The 16,824-nt window shown below is 42.7% G+C and overlaps 1 protein-coding gene across 1 annotated transcript; it reads left to right on the forward strand.

Annotated features, from left to right (window-relative positions):
• The first annotated feature begins 2,131 nt into the window (after window positions 1-2,131).
• On the forward strand, window positions 2,132-8,502 carry LOC147635322 (cryptochrome-1-like). The gene is made up of 5 exons (XM_086802566.1): window positions 2,132-3,174; window positions 3,698-3,919; window positions 5,338-6,044; window positions 6,134-6,961; window positions 7,111-8,502. The coding sequence occupies exons 1-5, from the start codon at window positions 2,865-2,867 to the stop codon at window positions 7,177-7,179; spliced, it is 2,136 nt and encodes a 711-aa protein (XP_086658692.1). The 5' UTR covers window positions 2,132-2,864; the 3' UTR covers window positions 7,180-8,502.
• Window positions 8,503-16,824: the final 8,322 nt, after the last annotated feature.

Genomic DNA, 16,824 nt, shown 5'->3' on the forward strand with positions numbered 1-16,824 from the left:
GGCAATTGGGAATGTTTTAAGTGTCAAACCTGAAGCATAGATAGATTAGTTCCTCCAAACAACTGACAACAATCTCTAAGAGATTTCTAGTATCATGGTGGCTGCGGCATGGAAGGCCTTGATAGAGTTTGATCCCTCCCTTAAGCTGCATGTGCATTTACTTAAAGATGGGGAAATCAGGAAGGAATGCTTAAGGTGCATAGGAGAAATCTCTCCCTCCATCGGTCACTTTCCTGCTCAGAAAAGATCAGATTCAGCCTTTCAAGCAAAGCTACAGTATATAAAGGCCATATGGAGAAAGAGAAGCATAACAACGGGCAAAATAATTGTATACACAAACAAAGAAACGAATATAAATAACAACAAATATCCATGCTTATTGAATCCTACTACCCCAATTCCATTTATGAAGCTAGCTTCTAACATGGTCTATCAACAATGTCCCACCCCTTAGACCCGAGTGTGAACTATGTTTGAACACAAGGGATTCTAGCTTTTGCAATTTAATAACCTATACCCTAGTGTGAACTATGTTCCAACACAGGGGATTCTAGCTCCTTTAATTAACCTAAACCCTAGTGTGTGAACGATGTTCCAACACAGGGGATTCTAGCTCCTTTAATTAACCTAAACCCTAGTGTGAACCATGTTCCAACATAAGGGATTGTAGATACTTTAATTGACCTAAGCCCTAGTGTGAACAATGTTCCAACACAAGGGAACCTAGTGTGAACCATGTTCCAACATAAGGGATTCTAGCTACTTTAATCAACCTAAGCCCTCGCGCGCGCGCACACACACACACACACACACACATAGATAACTTTAAATGCAAGCTATGCCAATCGAGTGATACGTCTCTCTTTCAATCAATTAATCAATCAAGTGATTTAAAGAAAATCTACTTTAATATAGGCAATAACTCTTGCCTTTACATGTGCTTGCATACACTTTGGTTTGTGAGGATTTTTGGTACTGAAATTATACCATTTAGGCAGACACCTTGCGGGGGGTTTGAACTCATGCCCTTGAGAAGCGAGCCAACTATTTTTGGTACTAAAATTATGCCATTAAGGTAGACACCTTGTGGGTGTAGTGGAGCATGGTTTGAACTCATGCCCTTGAGGAGTGAGCCAACCCATTCAGGCAAACACCTTGCGGGTGTAGTGGATCAAGGTTTGAACTCGTGCCCTTGAGGCAGACACCTTGCGGGTGTAGTAGGTTTGAACTCGTGCCCTTGAGGAGAGGAGCAAGCCAACCCAATTGAGGCATACACCTTGCGGGTGTAGTGGAGCAAGGGTTGAACTCACCTTGCAAGGTTTGAACTTGTGCCCTAGAGGCAAACACCTTGCGGGTGTAGTGGAGCGTCGTGCCTCATGCCCTTGAGGCAGACACCTTGTAGAGTGTAGTGGAGCGGGGTTTGAACTCGTGCCCTTGAGAGGAGCGAGCCAACCCATTGAGGCATACACCTTGCGGGTGTAGTGGAGCAAGGGTTGAACTCGTGCCCTTGAGGAGCGAGCCAACTTATTTTGCCACTGCACTAGTGACTACAAGCCGACAGCTTGGTGGGCTATATGTCTAGCGGCTTTCGAACATAAGGTTAGGTTTGAGAATTGACATGTAATATGATGGGGTTTGGAGTTTTCTTCTTTGCGAATATACATCAACCTTAGGTGCACATCTTGAACATGGGGGTGCCACGCTTCCAGTATACAATGCGTTGGATCTGCGAGAATCGACGGTGCAGGGAGTTCCACGGAGGCGCACATCTTGAACATGGGCGTGCCACGCTTCCAGTATACAATGCGTTGGATCTGCGAGAATCGACGGCGCAGGGAGTTCCACGGAGGCGCACAGGTCGTGGTAGTGAGAGAACGGAGTAGGACGCTTGGCACATAGCGACCGGGAATCCGAGCTGGCCGGTCATGCGTGGCAAGCGAAAAGGACAGTGACTACAGCGAGCAGTAAAAATGAGTGGGCTTACGTGGCGAAAAGGCTGCCACGATGGAAAGTCCACGTGAGAGGAGGACAGGCGGCCACGTGAAGAAGCAGCATGACGTGCAACGTACATGACGTGTCAGGTCTTAACGGCCACTGTGCATGTCCACGTGGGAAGGGATGTAGGAGAGAGAGCTCTCAGGAAAATAGAAATGGCATCACTACTTCATCTTGTCGCTCATGTTGGATTTTCGTCAAAGCCAGGGTTTCTCTCTGTGCACGGCTGCCTTCCCGTTTGCACTTGCTTATGCTGATCCCTCTGCTGGATTGCCATAGCAGAATCTCCTGCCGAGCTCTCGCTTCCCGCTTTTTTTGTCTACTTCCTCTTCCTCATTGACTTCTTCGATCGATTTCCACCCCGCCATCGCTGGTGCTCCCCGAAGCCTGGTTTCCTTCAGCGCTTCTTCCACTGCCGCTCACTTGAGTCCCTCGCTTCGTTTAAGGATCGCACGACCATTGCTGTGGCCCTGCAAGTACTGTCTTCGTCATTTACATGTCTCAGGAGATCGCTCGTGGCCATGCGGGATGGAGTGTGAGTCGATCATCATTATCGATATATGTGCCACCGCAGGGTTCCCTCGACATTTTCTGCTGTTGATCCAGATATGTCCGTTACTGCTTGCTCTTGATTCGAAAAATGTCCGTCAGAGTTCGCTGTTCAGTTCAGATATGCCCGTCACTGCCTGCCGTTGATCCTTCAGATGATCGGAAACTGCCGATAAGGTCTGAGCCAGGGTTTTCCTGAAGCAGGGGCAGCGCTGAGGGCAGCAGCAGTTGCTGTTGCGACGAAGGTCTGAAAGTTAACGTTTTTTGGGATCTCCGTATAGAGAAGGAAAGAAAAGGAAGAGGAGGAAAGGGGGGCAACGATGGCGAAAGTTTGCACGATAGTGTGGGTCAGGAGGGATCTTCGGGTGGAGGACAACCCGGCGTTGAGTGCAGCGGCGAGGGCCGGGTCTGTGGTGCCGGTATTCATCTGGTCGCCGGAGGAGGACGGGCAATTCCGCCCGGGACGTGTTTCGCGATGGTGGTTGAAGCAGAGCCTCATCCAGCTCGACATCTCCCTGCGGAGCTTAGGTGCTCGTCTCGTGATGAGAAAGACCAACGACACTCTTTCCGTCCTCTTAGAGCTCGTCCAGACTACCGGAGCGAGTCAAGTCTTTTACAACCATCTTTACGGTACGTTTTACATGCACTGTGCAGCATTCTGTGTTCCGAGTTATTCAGGTTTGTTTTTAGCTGTTGTCAGTCTTGTTCTGTAGCAGCTGTTTGTCCTGTCCGGGCCTGTCGATGTTGGGACTGTGGGTATGCAGCTCTCGGACGCCTCCTTCGTCAATAGTGCACGCAGTTCTGTCATCGGCTTTTGTTTTTAGCTGTTGTCAGTCTTGTTCTGTACCTGCTTTTTGTCCTGTTCGAGCCTGTCGATGTTGGGGGGTATGCAGCTCTCGGATGCCTCCTTCGTCCATGCAATATTCCACTCTCTTCTGGAAAAAATGGATTGTATTCTATTTCATGTGCCAGACGATACTGGGCAAGAAGTAGGGATATATTTGTGACAAGGACAATGAACATGGCATTGCTTGTTTCATTTACCCTCAGAAGTAGATGCCACCATAACCTGGTAGTGTTCTTTCTCTAGAAGTATGCAAAGTAAATGTAATTATTGGTAATCTAAAAATGCGTTTTTGTCTGTGACTTGTAGATCCAGTATCTCTTGTTCGAGATCATCGTGTTAAGCAGGGCCTTGCCCAAAAGGGTATACAGGTTCAGAGTTTCAATGGTGATCTACTCTATGAGCCTTGGGAAGTGTATGATGAAGATGGAAAACCGTACACATCCTTCGAGAGCTACTGGCAAAAGTGCCTGAACATGCCTTTTGAACCCGACTCTCCACTGTTACCCCCAAGGCGATTGATGTCTCCAGGTATTATGAACGAGGAAGTTGAATAATTCTGTTTTAGTTGTCTGTATGAAGGTGCCTGTTGGAAAGTGCTGCATTATTTACATGTCTCCTTATGGCGAGAGTGGCTTTGTGGATGTAGCCTTACTTTTTGGCTTATGCATGCATTCATTAGGAAGCAGTAAGGGTCATCAATGTGCTACATAATACTGTCTTCTGTTTGCTGTCTTAATAAGACCTAAGAATAATAGCCTGACTTGATCACTTTCAAGATGTCAGTTTATTTGAGTGTGGAAAAAGCACAGGAGAGCTATGATGGAGGAGAGGACTCGCAGATGTTTGTAGGCAGTCTGCTTTGAATGGTAAGATAAGAGGGGAATTTCATGTAATTTGTAGACACACGAGGATTCGAATTCAATGACAACTGACAACATTGTGTTGGTTGGGTTAAAGACATACCAGTCATTGGGATATTTATGTGTTGTATTCTGGAGTCTGAGGTCCTTTGCTTTATTTATTTTATTGTCACAGAAGTCCTTTCCAAGTAGTGCTCATGTAGCAGTATTATCCAGTTTCAGAGGCCAGGGTGCTGGTTGGAACTGGCACACAGAATTTATTGCCGGGATTAAGCTTGCTGCAGAACAAGTTTTAGGTACATGGCAGTTCCTACAGTTAAGTGAGCAGAATTGATGATTCAGCAAGCTGGGTAGCTTCTTTGTTTTTCCAATTGAGTACATCAAGTGATGGATTTGTGCACAAAGTGATGGTTGCAAAAGCAGGTACATTACATTTTTATTTGATTGTTAGCACTGTCAGGTAAAAGACATGCAAGCCTAATTGTTTAGCAGTCTACCAGGCTGGTTTTGGTCAGAATAGAGTCCTCCGTCTGCCTGCCCTTACATGAAAGCAATGACTGCTTTTGTGAGTTACCAGACTCAAAATTTGGAAGGGATTTACAGGCACACCTGTTTCCTGTCAATGAGTGGACTAAAAGACTCTTGTCACTTTTGACAGCACTGAGCTGTTTCAGCTTAGTAATGTTAGCTAAGTACAGTTGACCAGGAGATTAAAGAGTTTGTAATGGAAATTGGGGTGGAGGCTTTTCATACTTCTGTCTCCTAAATGGTAAGCAGTTGAGTGCATGCTTCCAGAATGTAGATAGGGTGTCTTCATAAAGAACACACGACACTGGAAGAGATGGATTGGGGGTTATTAAATGAGGTGGACTAGACACTCATGAATGACTTGCGGCAGTGAGTGGAGTTTCTATACTATCTGCGGCCTTGATATTGATTATAAAATACTGAACTGTCTTTTGCTATTTTTCAACGGAAATACTTGCATCTGTGGCCTTTGTTAGCAGAATCAGAAATATTTCGATGAGTCAATTATGAGTGCTTCAATCACATTTACTGATATATGCTTTTTTGCTTGTGATTCAGGTAACCTTTCTACTTGTACTCCGGAAGAGCTAGGACTTGAAGATGAGACAGAGAAAAGCAGCAATGCTCTTTTGGCAAGGGCTTGGGCACCAGGTTGGAGTAATGCAGACCGAGCACTCGAAGCTTGTTTGTCTGGTCCATTACTTGATTATTCCAGAAATAGACACAAAATAGATGGTCCTACAACTTCCTTACTGTCACCTCACATGCACTTTGGGGAAGTCAGTGTTCGAAAAGTTTATCACTCAGTACGAAGAATGCAAATTCTATGGGCCAAGGATGGTTCTATACTGGGGGGAGAAAGTATCAACTTCTTCATGAGGTCTATCGGTTTCAGAGAGTATTCAAGGTATCTCAGTTTTAATTTCCCTTTCACTCATGAGAGGTCCCTTCTCTCAAACTTGAAGTCATTCCCTTGGAGGGTGGATGAGGGCTTTTTCAAAGCCTGGAGGCAAGGCCGAACTGGGTATCCACTGGTAGACGCAGGAATGAGGGAATTGTGGGCTACAGGATGGCTACACAATCGAGTACGGGTGATAGTGTCCAGTTTTTGTGTCAAGTTTCTTCAGCTACCATGGAGATGGGGCATGAAATACTTTTGGGACACTCTTTTAGATGCAGATTTGGAATCTGATGTGCTTGGTTGGCAGTATATCTCTGGAAGCCTACCAGATGGCCATGAACTGGACCGAATGGATAATCCTCAGGTATTTGTAGGGTCATCTTGTCTTGTCCAGTAGAATTTCTGTAAGAGGAATTTTTAAGCTGAGTCGTTGTTACTGTATGCGATTTTCAGACAGAAGGATATAAACATGACCCTCTTGGTGAGTATGTCCGGCGATGGCTGCCTGAACTTGTCCGGTTGCCTACAGAATGGATCCATCATCCATGGGATGCTCCTCCAGCTGTCCTTCGTGCTGCTGGTGTTGAGCTAGGTTCTAATTATCCTAGACCCATCGTGGAAGTAGCAGCTGCTCGGGAAAGGCTGCGGCAAGCTGTTTCACAGATGTGGGAACAGGAGGCAGCTCTGAAGGCTGCTGGAGTTCATGGTGATGACGAGGCTTTAGGTGAGAATTTGGAGGTGAAGGTAATAACTCGGCCGTTGGTTGCAATTCAACCGTTGAAGACAGCAGAAGCAGGACCATTAAAGGCAGCAAGCGGAGCTTTGCAGATGTCCTCAGGAAGCTCACACCGTGATCAAATGGTGCCCACCTTTGCAAAACAGTTGAAAATGAATGAGGGGTCTCCATTTGGAGGTCTATATTCAACAGCTGTGCCAGTGTCGTCTCAACAAGATAACGTGCCTCCATCCACTCTTCCATCTGTAACAAGGGAAGCTCCTCAAACTTCACCAGATAGTTGTGGTAAATTGGTGGATCATAATCAAGCCTCGATGCCAACGTATACTCCTCCTCCGGATTCTGATGTGAACTCCACGGCAGAGTCGTCCTCATCCCCCAAGAAACAAAATGTGGAAAACAAAAATGACACCCTTTCAGTGTGGGTGCCTGCAATTGACCACCAACGGTTATCATCAGACTTTGGATGTGTACCTTATGCAGGTGATACCGGACAACTCAGAAAGCACGTGATCTCTCTGCAGCATTCTAGGGCTGATGACAAGGTACTATGGTCACTAATTTGTGTTATGATTGCAGCTTATGATATATATATATGTGTGTGTGTGTGTGTGTGTGTGTGTGTGTGTGTGTGAATAAGGCTATTATGCTTTGTGCCCTTCTCTCATGGGGTGTAGTAATGGTTATTGACCAGGTGGGAGAGGGGGCCCAAATTTCTGGTGTCCGGTGGCTACGAGGAGGTAAACGGAAGTCTAGAGCCTAGACTTAGTTGTCGTGAGGACATGCGTAGCTCTTGTGACCTTTTCAGCTCTCAGTGTGATATAAGTGGTGATATAAGTGGACCTTTTTAGGTACATGTAAAGGTCTGAAAGCAGAAAGCAGTGAGGTAGATTATTCTATATGAGAGATGCATGCTTCATCAGTCAGCTGAGGATAGGCAGCATCATTATCATCATCCTCCACACCCCTCACTCCCTCTTCCCCCTGGTTTGGAGCTCTTTTAGAGGTTTTCATAACTGAACAGTCGTGTGTTTCTCTGCCTTTACTAGATGTCACAAAAAGAGGGAGGGTTGGGTGGTATGAAAAAGAAAGAGTACTCTATTTGCATGGTTGACTGGTTTTTTTTGGGCTGATGTAAAATATCTGAAGCTCCTTTTGCAAAGAAAATCTGGAGCTTGAATCCAACTAAAAGAGGTTTTTTTTTTGGGACCGGCGCGGGGGGGGGGGTGGGGGGGGGGGGTGGTTGGTTGTTCTGGGCATACAACTATGTACACTCTTTTTGAAGTTTTGGGAAAAGAGTGCTATACATGGGCCAAGGTAAGTTTCTGAATGGTAGTGGGCTGAGTTCTGTATATACAGGCGTTGGCCTTGCAAATTTGTGCTGGCTATCACAATGGTGCAGCAAATTCAGAAAAATTGTGTTGCACTGTGTGAATTTTATCTCATGTTTTGTGAGACTCACATTGTACCATCTGTGTTTTTCGCAAAAGCAATGGAGCTATCAGGTGGGCTGATGAGGGGTGGGTGCCTCTCATTTCTGCAGCCGATATAACTTCATCTTTTGCCCCTATCTGGGTGGGTTTGATGGGTGGAGTTGATGGATGGTCACCTTGGGTAACCTTGGGCCATTGTGCATAGAGAGGGAACCAAGAAATCTGCATCATGGAGGCCACTGATCATGTGCTGGCAGTGTTAATCGAGAAATCTGCATCATAAGCTCTTGCTATGCCTAAAGCTTTTCCAACCTGGCAAAGCAAATCTTCGCTGCAGATTGATGATCAGGGGCATCAGTGGTCTCTGAGATTTCATACGTGTCCAATGAACTAATCCATAAGACTGCAAATAAATTGAATAGCTGGCATGTGTTGACGGGTGCGGTGTGTTTTAAGATGGTTAAAAAAAGCGTATATACAGTTGGGGAACGCTTTTCTACATAACCTCAACTACAATGCTTGGGCAACTGTTTCTTGTGTACATGTATGTATGTACATTCAAAATGTACAGGTAGAGGGAGATGCAAGAGTTTGTGTGTCTCCGCCTTTGTGAATGTCTATTTACAATAAACAGCGAATCATTGTGAAGGCTAGCGAATTGTGAAATCGTCGTGATTTTTCGAATATTAATATGGGTGAAACTGCCCGAAATCATACTAATTATATTAATGTCTGTTCCTACTCGCTTTGCTGCTTCTGTAAATTAATCTCTCTTCAATACGTGGAGATTTCAACGATTCTGGTCCATAGATATTTTTTAAAAAATTCAAAGAAAAATCCCATGAATAAAAAACAATCCAAAGAAAAATCCCATGGAAGCATGTTTTTCCACCCCCAGCCCTCTCCCCTCTCCCCTCTCCCTCTCCTCCTCCACCTCCACTCTCCTCCTCCTGTATCAGCCCCTCCTCCTCTTCCTCCCCTTCGCCTCACTCTACGCTGCAGGCCCTCCATGCTTCCTCGCCCTCCCTCCTTCCTCCTCCCCTTTCTCTACAGGCACCTCCCTCCCTTATCTCTCTACGCTTGCCAGCAGCCCCCAACACCCCTACCGTGCTCCCCCTCTCTCTCTCTCTCTCTCTTCCCCCCATGCGTTGTCTCTCTACATGATTTAAGGTGGGTGCAAGAACCTTCTCCGAGCTTTGCATATATTTTTAAAAATTTCCTATTCTCATTAAGGCTGCGCAATGCTAAAGGTCCTCTGCTTGTTTTCAGATTGCTCTTGCATGCCCATCTTCGTGAAGGGTCATACCCCTCCCCTCTTAAGCTCAGATTGTCGTATCGAAATAATTTGTCTGAACCACAAGCAACATTTCATTTCATGAAACCTTAGAAACGCCTTGAAAAAAAAACGAAGATCTCATTGGGCAAATATTTGAGCAGTTGCAACAGTTGGAAAAAAAAGCAGTAATTAAAAAATTTAATTACGTAAGGTTTAATCCTTAAGTCAAACCTTAATAAATTACATAATTAAGTTTCGTCAATTAATTAATTGAATATCTTTTTTCACTCGTATATCCCTATTTGAACATTTTTCTTCCTTCATCTAAAGTTAAGATGTTTTTAGTTTTTATGAGGTAGTTATTTTTTAGAATTTGTGACACTGACCACTCGTGTGTGTGATTAATAGGGTTAAAATTCGGATTACTTTTCAATGTGTAGAATGTTTCATCCACAGGTTTCAATAAAGAACCCATTTCATCCACAGTTTCAAAAAAGAACCGAAGTTTTGAAGAGGAGATGAAAACCATTGATTAAAAAGTCAAAATGAGAAAAGCTAAGTCGATTTTTCAAGTTGCAAGAAGACTTTACATATTTGAAGAGTTTAGACCGACAATTATGTGGATTGGATTCAAAAAGTTATAAAGCTAGTAATTTTCAAGCAATTCATGAAACTCTCAGCAAATAAATCTATATCTATTGCTTGGAATTCATTAGTTACATAAGGAGGGGTTACGTGTTGATTTCTTTGGTATCACAGCTTTGATTTTGATCCATTTTCTTGGAATTTTTTTGAAATGTTTTTAGTTTTCTTGATTTTCTTGATCATCAAGAAGATGGGAAATTAGAAAATTGGATGGGTGGATCTTTTAATCTTGATTGTTTCTAATTTTTTTTGGGACCATGGGTTTGAAATTTTTGAGGTAGTCGCTCCAAAATTTGAAAAAGACTAGGGAAATTTCACTAATCTTGAGATTAGTGGAGACTAATCAACAAAAGGAGGGGCTGGTCGGTGTTTTGGAGCCCTAAGCTATTGTGATTTCTGGCCAGCGAGGAAAGGCTTGGAACCTTGAGGCATTAACCAAGCTACCACAAGGAGAAACAGAGGCCTTTCCAAGCTTGAAGTACTGAAGTACGCATCTAGCTCAGAAGAGAGGGCCGTGTGCAGGTGCTGTTGTTCCTCGGCGGAGCAGAGCATTTGCTCCTCACTCTGAGAATCATCGCCAAAGCACCACGAGCTTGGCTCAGCAGAAAAGGCCACCAGCAGAGAACTCGCAGTGCAATCTCTAAGCGATGGTTTCTTAAACCGTGATCAAGGAAGGGGCTAGAGGGATTCTTTAAAGCATCCCAGCCATGGAGAAAGGAAAGGACGATTTTTGAGGCGCCATCTAGAGCCTAGCACAGAAGCGCTTCATCTCCTGTTCCTGCACAATAACCTGTAGGCGAAAGAAACTCGAGGGAGCAAAAAAAAAAAATCCAGTTTTTGAAAGAAATGGGAATACCAAGGTTGTGGACCGCCTTATCAACTCCTTGAAAACATCAAAGAGGGCACTAAAGCTATGTAGGTAAGTCAATAATAAATTATAAGGGTGTGCAAGTGTGTGTGAATGAAATTTTGGTGCACTTCATAGGGATAGCACAAGAAAGAGGAGGATGGAAAGACCGAATAGGTCAAAGATAGAGAAAAGAAAGCATGGCAATTGGACTCAAAGATAGAAGAAAGCAATGTGCTTATAATTGCATGGTGGGTTGCCATGTAAAGAAGAATGATGAGCTCCACCAAGTCATTGGGAGAGAGAAAAAGAAAAAGAGCTAGTTGCTAATTGAAAGGAGGTGGCAAATGGGAATCCTCCACCAATGGAACAAATGTGGGAGTGATGAAAGAAGAAAGAGAAACTAAGGAGGAAGAATCCACTTGCACATCAAAAAGAGGTGGCAATTAGGAAGCATGAGGCAAGAAGAGCTAAGAAAGCTAAATGTAAGAAACTAGAGTGACAAGAAGGAGAAACTAAGGAGGAAGAATCCACTTGCACATCAAAAAGAGGTGGCAATTAGGAAGCATGAGGCAAGAAGAGCTAAGAAAGCTAAATGTAACTAGAGTGAGAAGAAGGAAATACGAAGAAAGACAAGGAAGAAAAAGAAGAATAGAATATTGATGAAGAAAGTATTTATTACGAGAAAGGAAAGAAGGAAAACAAAGAGAAGAAATAAATATGAAGAAAGACAAGAAAGAAAAAAAAAGAAGAGAATATTGATGAAGAAAGTATTTACGGCGAGAAAGGAAAGAAGGAAAACAAAGAGAAGAAGAAGAAGAGGAAAGAAGACAAGGAATAATAAGAAGGGCACGAGATCCTTCCACCAAACCTTTTGAGAGCACACGTGCATTATTTATGGAGGGTATTCTTTATAAGAATGCAGCACAGTGGAAAGATAGATAGCAAAATAAAGTGTAATAGACAATGCATAGATAAAGAATGGAGAAAATTTAAAATTCAAAGATAGGTACAATGTGATGGTGTTGTCCACCCATGTGCTCTCAAGTAGAACTTGGATGGTGATGTAGATAGACTTTGAATGCAAGATGTATTAAATGTAGAGGGTGTGGATACTCACAAGAATTGGATACCTTAGCTTTTGAGATAACTATGCCCATATATAGTGTTGCAAGTGGTGTGACAGGTGCATAATGTAGGCGATCACGTTGCATATATACAATCATCGACCTCAAAACACGGCCAACCGACCATCGCTCATCACTAATAATAGATCCATATCGCTTGACTAGGGGCTCTTGCCCTTGGACCCTTTGCTAACCCTTTACCATCCCTCCTAAACATCAATGGTCACAATAATGATCCCATTGGCGTCTAAGTTGGGATTCCTACCAAAGGCATTTGCAACAATGGCCTCTTCTCATAATGAGGGCCTTTATAAATGTGCACCATACATAGATGTGAGATACATGCTGAGAGACACGCATTGAATGTATACTAACATCCCCCCTTAATGTTTGCCTAAAGGCTGATTATGTTCATGGCCCAATGCCAAGTCGATGAAGATGCCCAGTGAGCTAGCCTTTTATATAAGAGCCTTGGTGAAGATGTCGGCATAATTCTGGTCCGTAGAACAGTACTCCAGCTCCACTATCTCATCCTCAATCGCTCTTGCACATAATGATATTGAATTTCAATGTGCTACATTCGAGCATGAAGCCATGCAACTCTGGTTATCGCTTTGCAAGGTTGTAGCCTCACTAATATGAACTTCCATATCCACTAAAATCCTCCTCAGCCATACTGTTTCATAAGCAGCAAAACAAGTTGCCTTATACTCAGCTTTTGTAGAAGAAAGTGTCACTGCAGGTTGCTTCTTGTTGGTCCAAGGGAAATGATCGAAACCAAGTGGAAAATAATATCTAGAAAAACTGATTTGTTGGATTCATAATCTCATGTCCAATCTGAAACATAGTAACCCATAAGAGTCTCACCTGCACTACAACCGATTCCGTACTTGAGAGTAACTTTGATGTACCTAAGTACTCACATCCCTTGCTTCTAATGACTCTTCTGTGGCTTGTTGAAAAATCAACCAACAACTCAGAAGTTGATATCAAGTCTAGTGTTAGTGAGAAAAATTAAATTCCCCACTAGCTTCCTGTCTACTAATGGTGAAGAATCTTTTATAGAAAGCTTCACGTTCACCTCCCATAGGTGTTGGCACAAGTTTACAGTCGATCATCCTAAGTGCTATGAGAATCTCCCAAGCATACTTCTATTGGCAATATGAAGATCTTGCCTTACTCCTACTAGACCTCAATTCCCACAATAGAAATGCATAAGACCCAAGTCTCATCATCTCAAACTCATGGCTCAGCATATCCATTGTCTGCTAGATAAATTCTTTATTGTCACCTGTGATGTTTAAGGCATCTACATATACGAGACAACCAAAGAAATCTCGCCATGCCTTTTTTAGAATATACAAATTAGTAAATCAGAAGTACTTCTCTAGTAGTAAATCTAATCTTTTTGAAAAATTGATCTATCTTGTGATACCATGCTCTTGGGGCCTGTTTTAGCCTGTACAATCCCTTCTTCAGCCTGCAAACTTTGATTTTTGATTTGGGTATCTTAAAACCTGGCGGGTGAGCTACTCCTAGAGATGTCCGTTTAGAAATGCCGATTTGACATCCATGTGAAAAATTGGCCACTATTTATGAGGAGCCAAGGCAAGTACCACCCTGCTAGTTGTCATGTGAGCAATGGAAGAAAAGGTTTCAGCAAAATAAAAACCCTCACTTGAGAAAATCCTAGTGCAACCAACCTAGCTTTGTATTTTTCAAGTGGACCATCAGCCTTGAACTTAGCTTTCTAAATCCATTTGGTAACAATTACCTTTTTGTTTGGTGGTCAGTCAACTAGCTCATAGGTGTTGTTCTTTTTGTTTGGTGGTTAGTCAACTAGCTCATAGGTGTTGTTCTTTATGATGCTGTCATACTCAGATTGCATCGCGGCTTTCCACTTTGGATGTGAAGGCTTTGTTCAAGGTGGCTAGCTCCTTCATTGTTCCCATTATCTCAGCCTATCAAGGCCATGTTGAAAATGAGATTAGATGCTCTTCTTTGTCCCTCTATTCTCCGTTAAAGATTATGGCATCAACTATAGCTCCTTCATTATTCCCATTATCTTAGCTATCAAGGCCATGTTGACAATGAGATTAAATGCTTTTCTTTTCTCCTCTATTCTCTTTGATCTGTGTGGTCCATCCGTTAAAGATTCTAGCATCTCAGATACTAGGTTGTGCTCATTAAAGAGATGTTGTGTCCACTTTGGAAGTGGCTTTCCGTATGGTGGAGCAGCAGGCTAGTGTGGTGTGTGGGTCTTTGTCCTCTGAAAAATCCTCCTTAAGAGGAAATATGGTTGGTGGGTTGAATTATTTGTTAGGCTGACGAGAGTGGATGGATATGTCTTCTCCACTGAGTGTGGTTTCTCCATAAACCCCACATCTCGACTGGTGATGATCTTCTTCACCTATGGATCATAGAGTCCATAAGCATGCGACTCTTGATTGTATCCAAAGAAAGATACACTTCTTTCTTTTAGCGTCAAGCTTCTTCCTGGATGCATATGGTATACGCACACAACATTGACAGAATGCTCTGAAATGAGATGCTGAAGGTTTCTTACCAGAGTAGGCCTCTTGTGCGTCTTTTTATAGCTTCCATTGAGGATATAAACTGTTGTATTTACTACTTCACCTCGGAAAGTATTTTGTAATCCTTTCCCTTTTAACATGCATCGAGTCATCTCCATGATGGTTCGATTATGAAGATCTCTATAATTCTGTTTGTTGAGGTGTGTGATCAGTGTGGTGAATTGGCGCTTAATGCCATTCTCCTTACAGTAGCTATCAAATTTGGCTGAAAGGAATTCTAAATTCCATTGAAAGGAATTCTCCTCCTTCGTGTGTACTATGGAACTTTTTCACGTACTTTCATGTCTCTTTCTCCACAAGCTTATGCCACTATTTAAACTTGCCAAAAGCTTTAGCTTCATTCTAAAGAAAATAAACCCAAATCTTTTTACTGTAATAGTTGACTAACAGCATAAAGTAAGAAGATCTTCCCAATGAAGTAGTACACATCTTACCACCACAGAGATCATCATATACACGTCCTAGAGAAGTCTTTATCTTGTTTTGTTGCTTTCTTATAAAAATTCTTTATGCTGTTGCTTGCTCATCATGCAAGCCTCACATAATTCTTGCAATTCTAAAAATGTAGGCAAATTAGCTACCATTCTCTTTTTCTAGATCTCTTTAGCACTACAAATCCAATGCGACCAAATTGCTCATGTCAAAGCTTGCTCGTGTTCTTATCTGTAGTCATTGTAAGGGCACTTAGCTTGTACAGATTGTTGTGCCTTACGCATTTGCTGACTAATTTGCTGACTAACTTGCCAGTGACATCTAGAATTTTTGCTTCAATTTTCTTGAAGTGTACTTCAAGTCCACGATCTGTCTCATCGTAAGTAACTGACAGCAAGTTCCTCTTGATTCGAGGTAGATAGAGCAAGTTTGATAGCTTCTCTTCACCTATAGCTACCACAAAAGAGATGGTTACATACCCTTTGGCTAGAAATTTAGCATTATTCCCAACACAACACTGATGGGTTCCTATAAAGACTTCCAAGCATTATTCACATGACTAAAAGGGCTAATATTTCTTCACCTATTAGTCCTTTTAGTCATGTGTCGAGATGCTCCACTATCCAAAATTCACAAATTATCAACAAGTAGAGCCTGAGCAGATGAACATACCTCTTCATCAATGGTGACCCAAAATTCAAGCTCGGTCTCGGCATTGTTAATAGATTCCTTTCCCTTCCATGAAAACTTCAATGTGTTGTTCTTCTCATCTACTTCTTTTTGCAGTTTTGCCTTTGCCTTTAGCATTGGCAAAAAATGTAGCATCATTTCCATTGTGGGCCTTCAGCTGCATCTTCTTCTCAAGCAACATAGCGCTAAAAATTTTAAATGCTAGAGGTGGTTCTCTAACCTGAGTGTTAAGTCATCGTACTTTTGTGGAAGAATTTAGATGCAACTCTAGGCTAGCTCCTCATAGCAGCCATTTGATCCTGCATATTTTTGATATGTGTGATAAATGCTTGAGTAGCTTCTCTTTTAACAAACTTTTCAAGTAAGCTGATTCTCCAGGTTTTGAATCTTGGTTTGATTCTAGGTCCCATATTTATTCCTTAGTATGAACCAAGCCTCCATCCAAGTTTGTGATGTCTTAGTTGTGTGATGAATCATAGTAAAAGTAGAAGCACGTATGCTAGTGATGGTGGCACAAAGTGTGTCAGCATTATGCCTCTTCCATGCTCGAAGAAGTGTAGCATCTGGTGGAAGTGTGTTCGCACTATTGTTGGGATGGGGTCGGGGATCCATAGTGGTTATGTATCCATTTCAAGAATAATTTCTAGATCTTAAGAGTCTAGAATGGCATTGATTGTGAACTTTTAGAGAGTGTAATTTTCCCATCAAGGTGAAGGCTGGTGGACGAATGCGCAAGACTGATGCAGTAGTTGTAGCAGTATTTAAAGAAAGACTAGGCTTTATGCACTATTTTTGTTAAAAGCACCTAAGCTATGATACCATATAATAATATAGCACAACGAAAAGATAGACAAAAAAATAAAGGACAATGCAATAGATGGAGAATGGAGAGAATTTAAAATTCTAAGATAGGTACAATGTGATGGTGTTGGCCACCCGTGCGCTCTCAAGCAGAGCTTAGATGAATCTAGATAGACTTTGGATGGAGGATGTACTGAGTGTAGAGGGTGTGGATACTCATAAAGCATTGGATACGTTAGCTTGTGATAACTATGTTCATATATAGTGTGGTAGTAGGCGTGTATACAATGCGGGTGGTTATGCAATATAGATACAATCATCCCCCTTTAAATTTGACCAACCGCCCACATTATGAATCCATACCGTTGGATTGGGGGTGCTCAAATCCTTGATCATCTCCTAACCATCAATGGTCACAATAACGACCCCATTGTTGTTGTCTAAGCAGCAAGGATTCTCAATAAAGACACATGCAGCAATGGCTTCTCCTTATAATGGGGACCTTTACAAATGTGTGAGGTACATGCTGAGAGGTGGGGATTGCATGTATAGTAACATCCTTG

Source organism: Cibotium barometz, chromosome 9 (assembly GCF_041138505.1).
Source record: "Cibotium barometz isolate CiBa-2024 chromosome 9, ASM4113850v1, whole genome shotgun sequence".
Taxonomy (NCBI): domain Eukaryota; kingdom Viridiplantae; phylum Streptophyta; class Polypodiopsida; order Cyatheales; family Cibotiaceae; genus Cibotium; species Cibotium barometz.

What these genes read in the sequence shown, in the direction of transcription:
- LOC147635322 (XM_086802566.1), top strand. Translation starts at nt 2,865, where the DNA reads ATGGCGAAAGTTTGCACGATAGTGTGGGTCAGGAGGGATCTTCGGGTG. An exon ending in ACCGAATGGATAATCCTCAG is followed by an intron (nt 6,045 to 6,133) that starts GTATTTGTAGGG and finishes TGCGATTTTCAG; the next exon opens with ACAGAAGGATATAAACATGA. An exon ending in ATTCTAGGGCTGATGACAAG is followed by an intron (nt 6,962 to 7,110) that starts GTACTATGGTCA and finishes GTTATTGACCAG; the next exon opens with GTGGGAGAGGGGGCCCAAAT.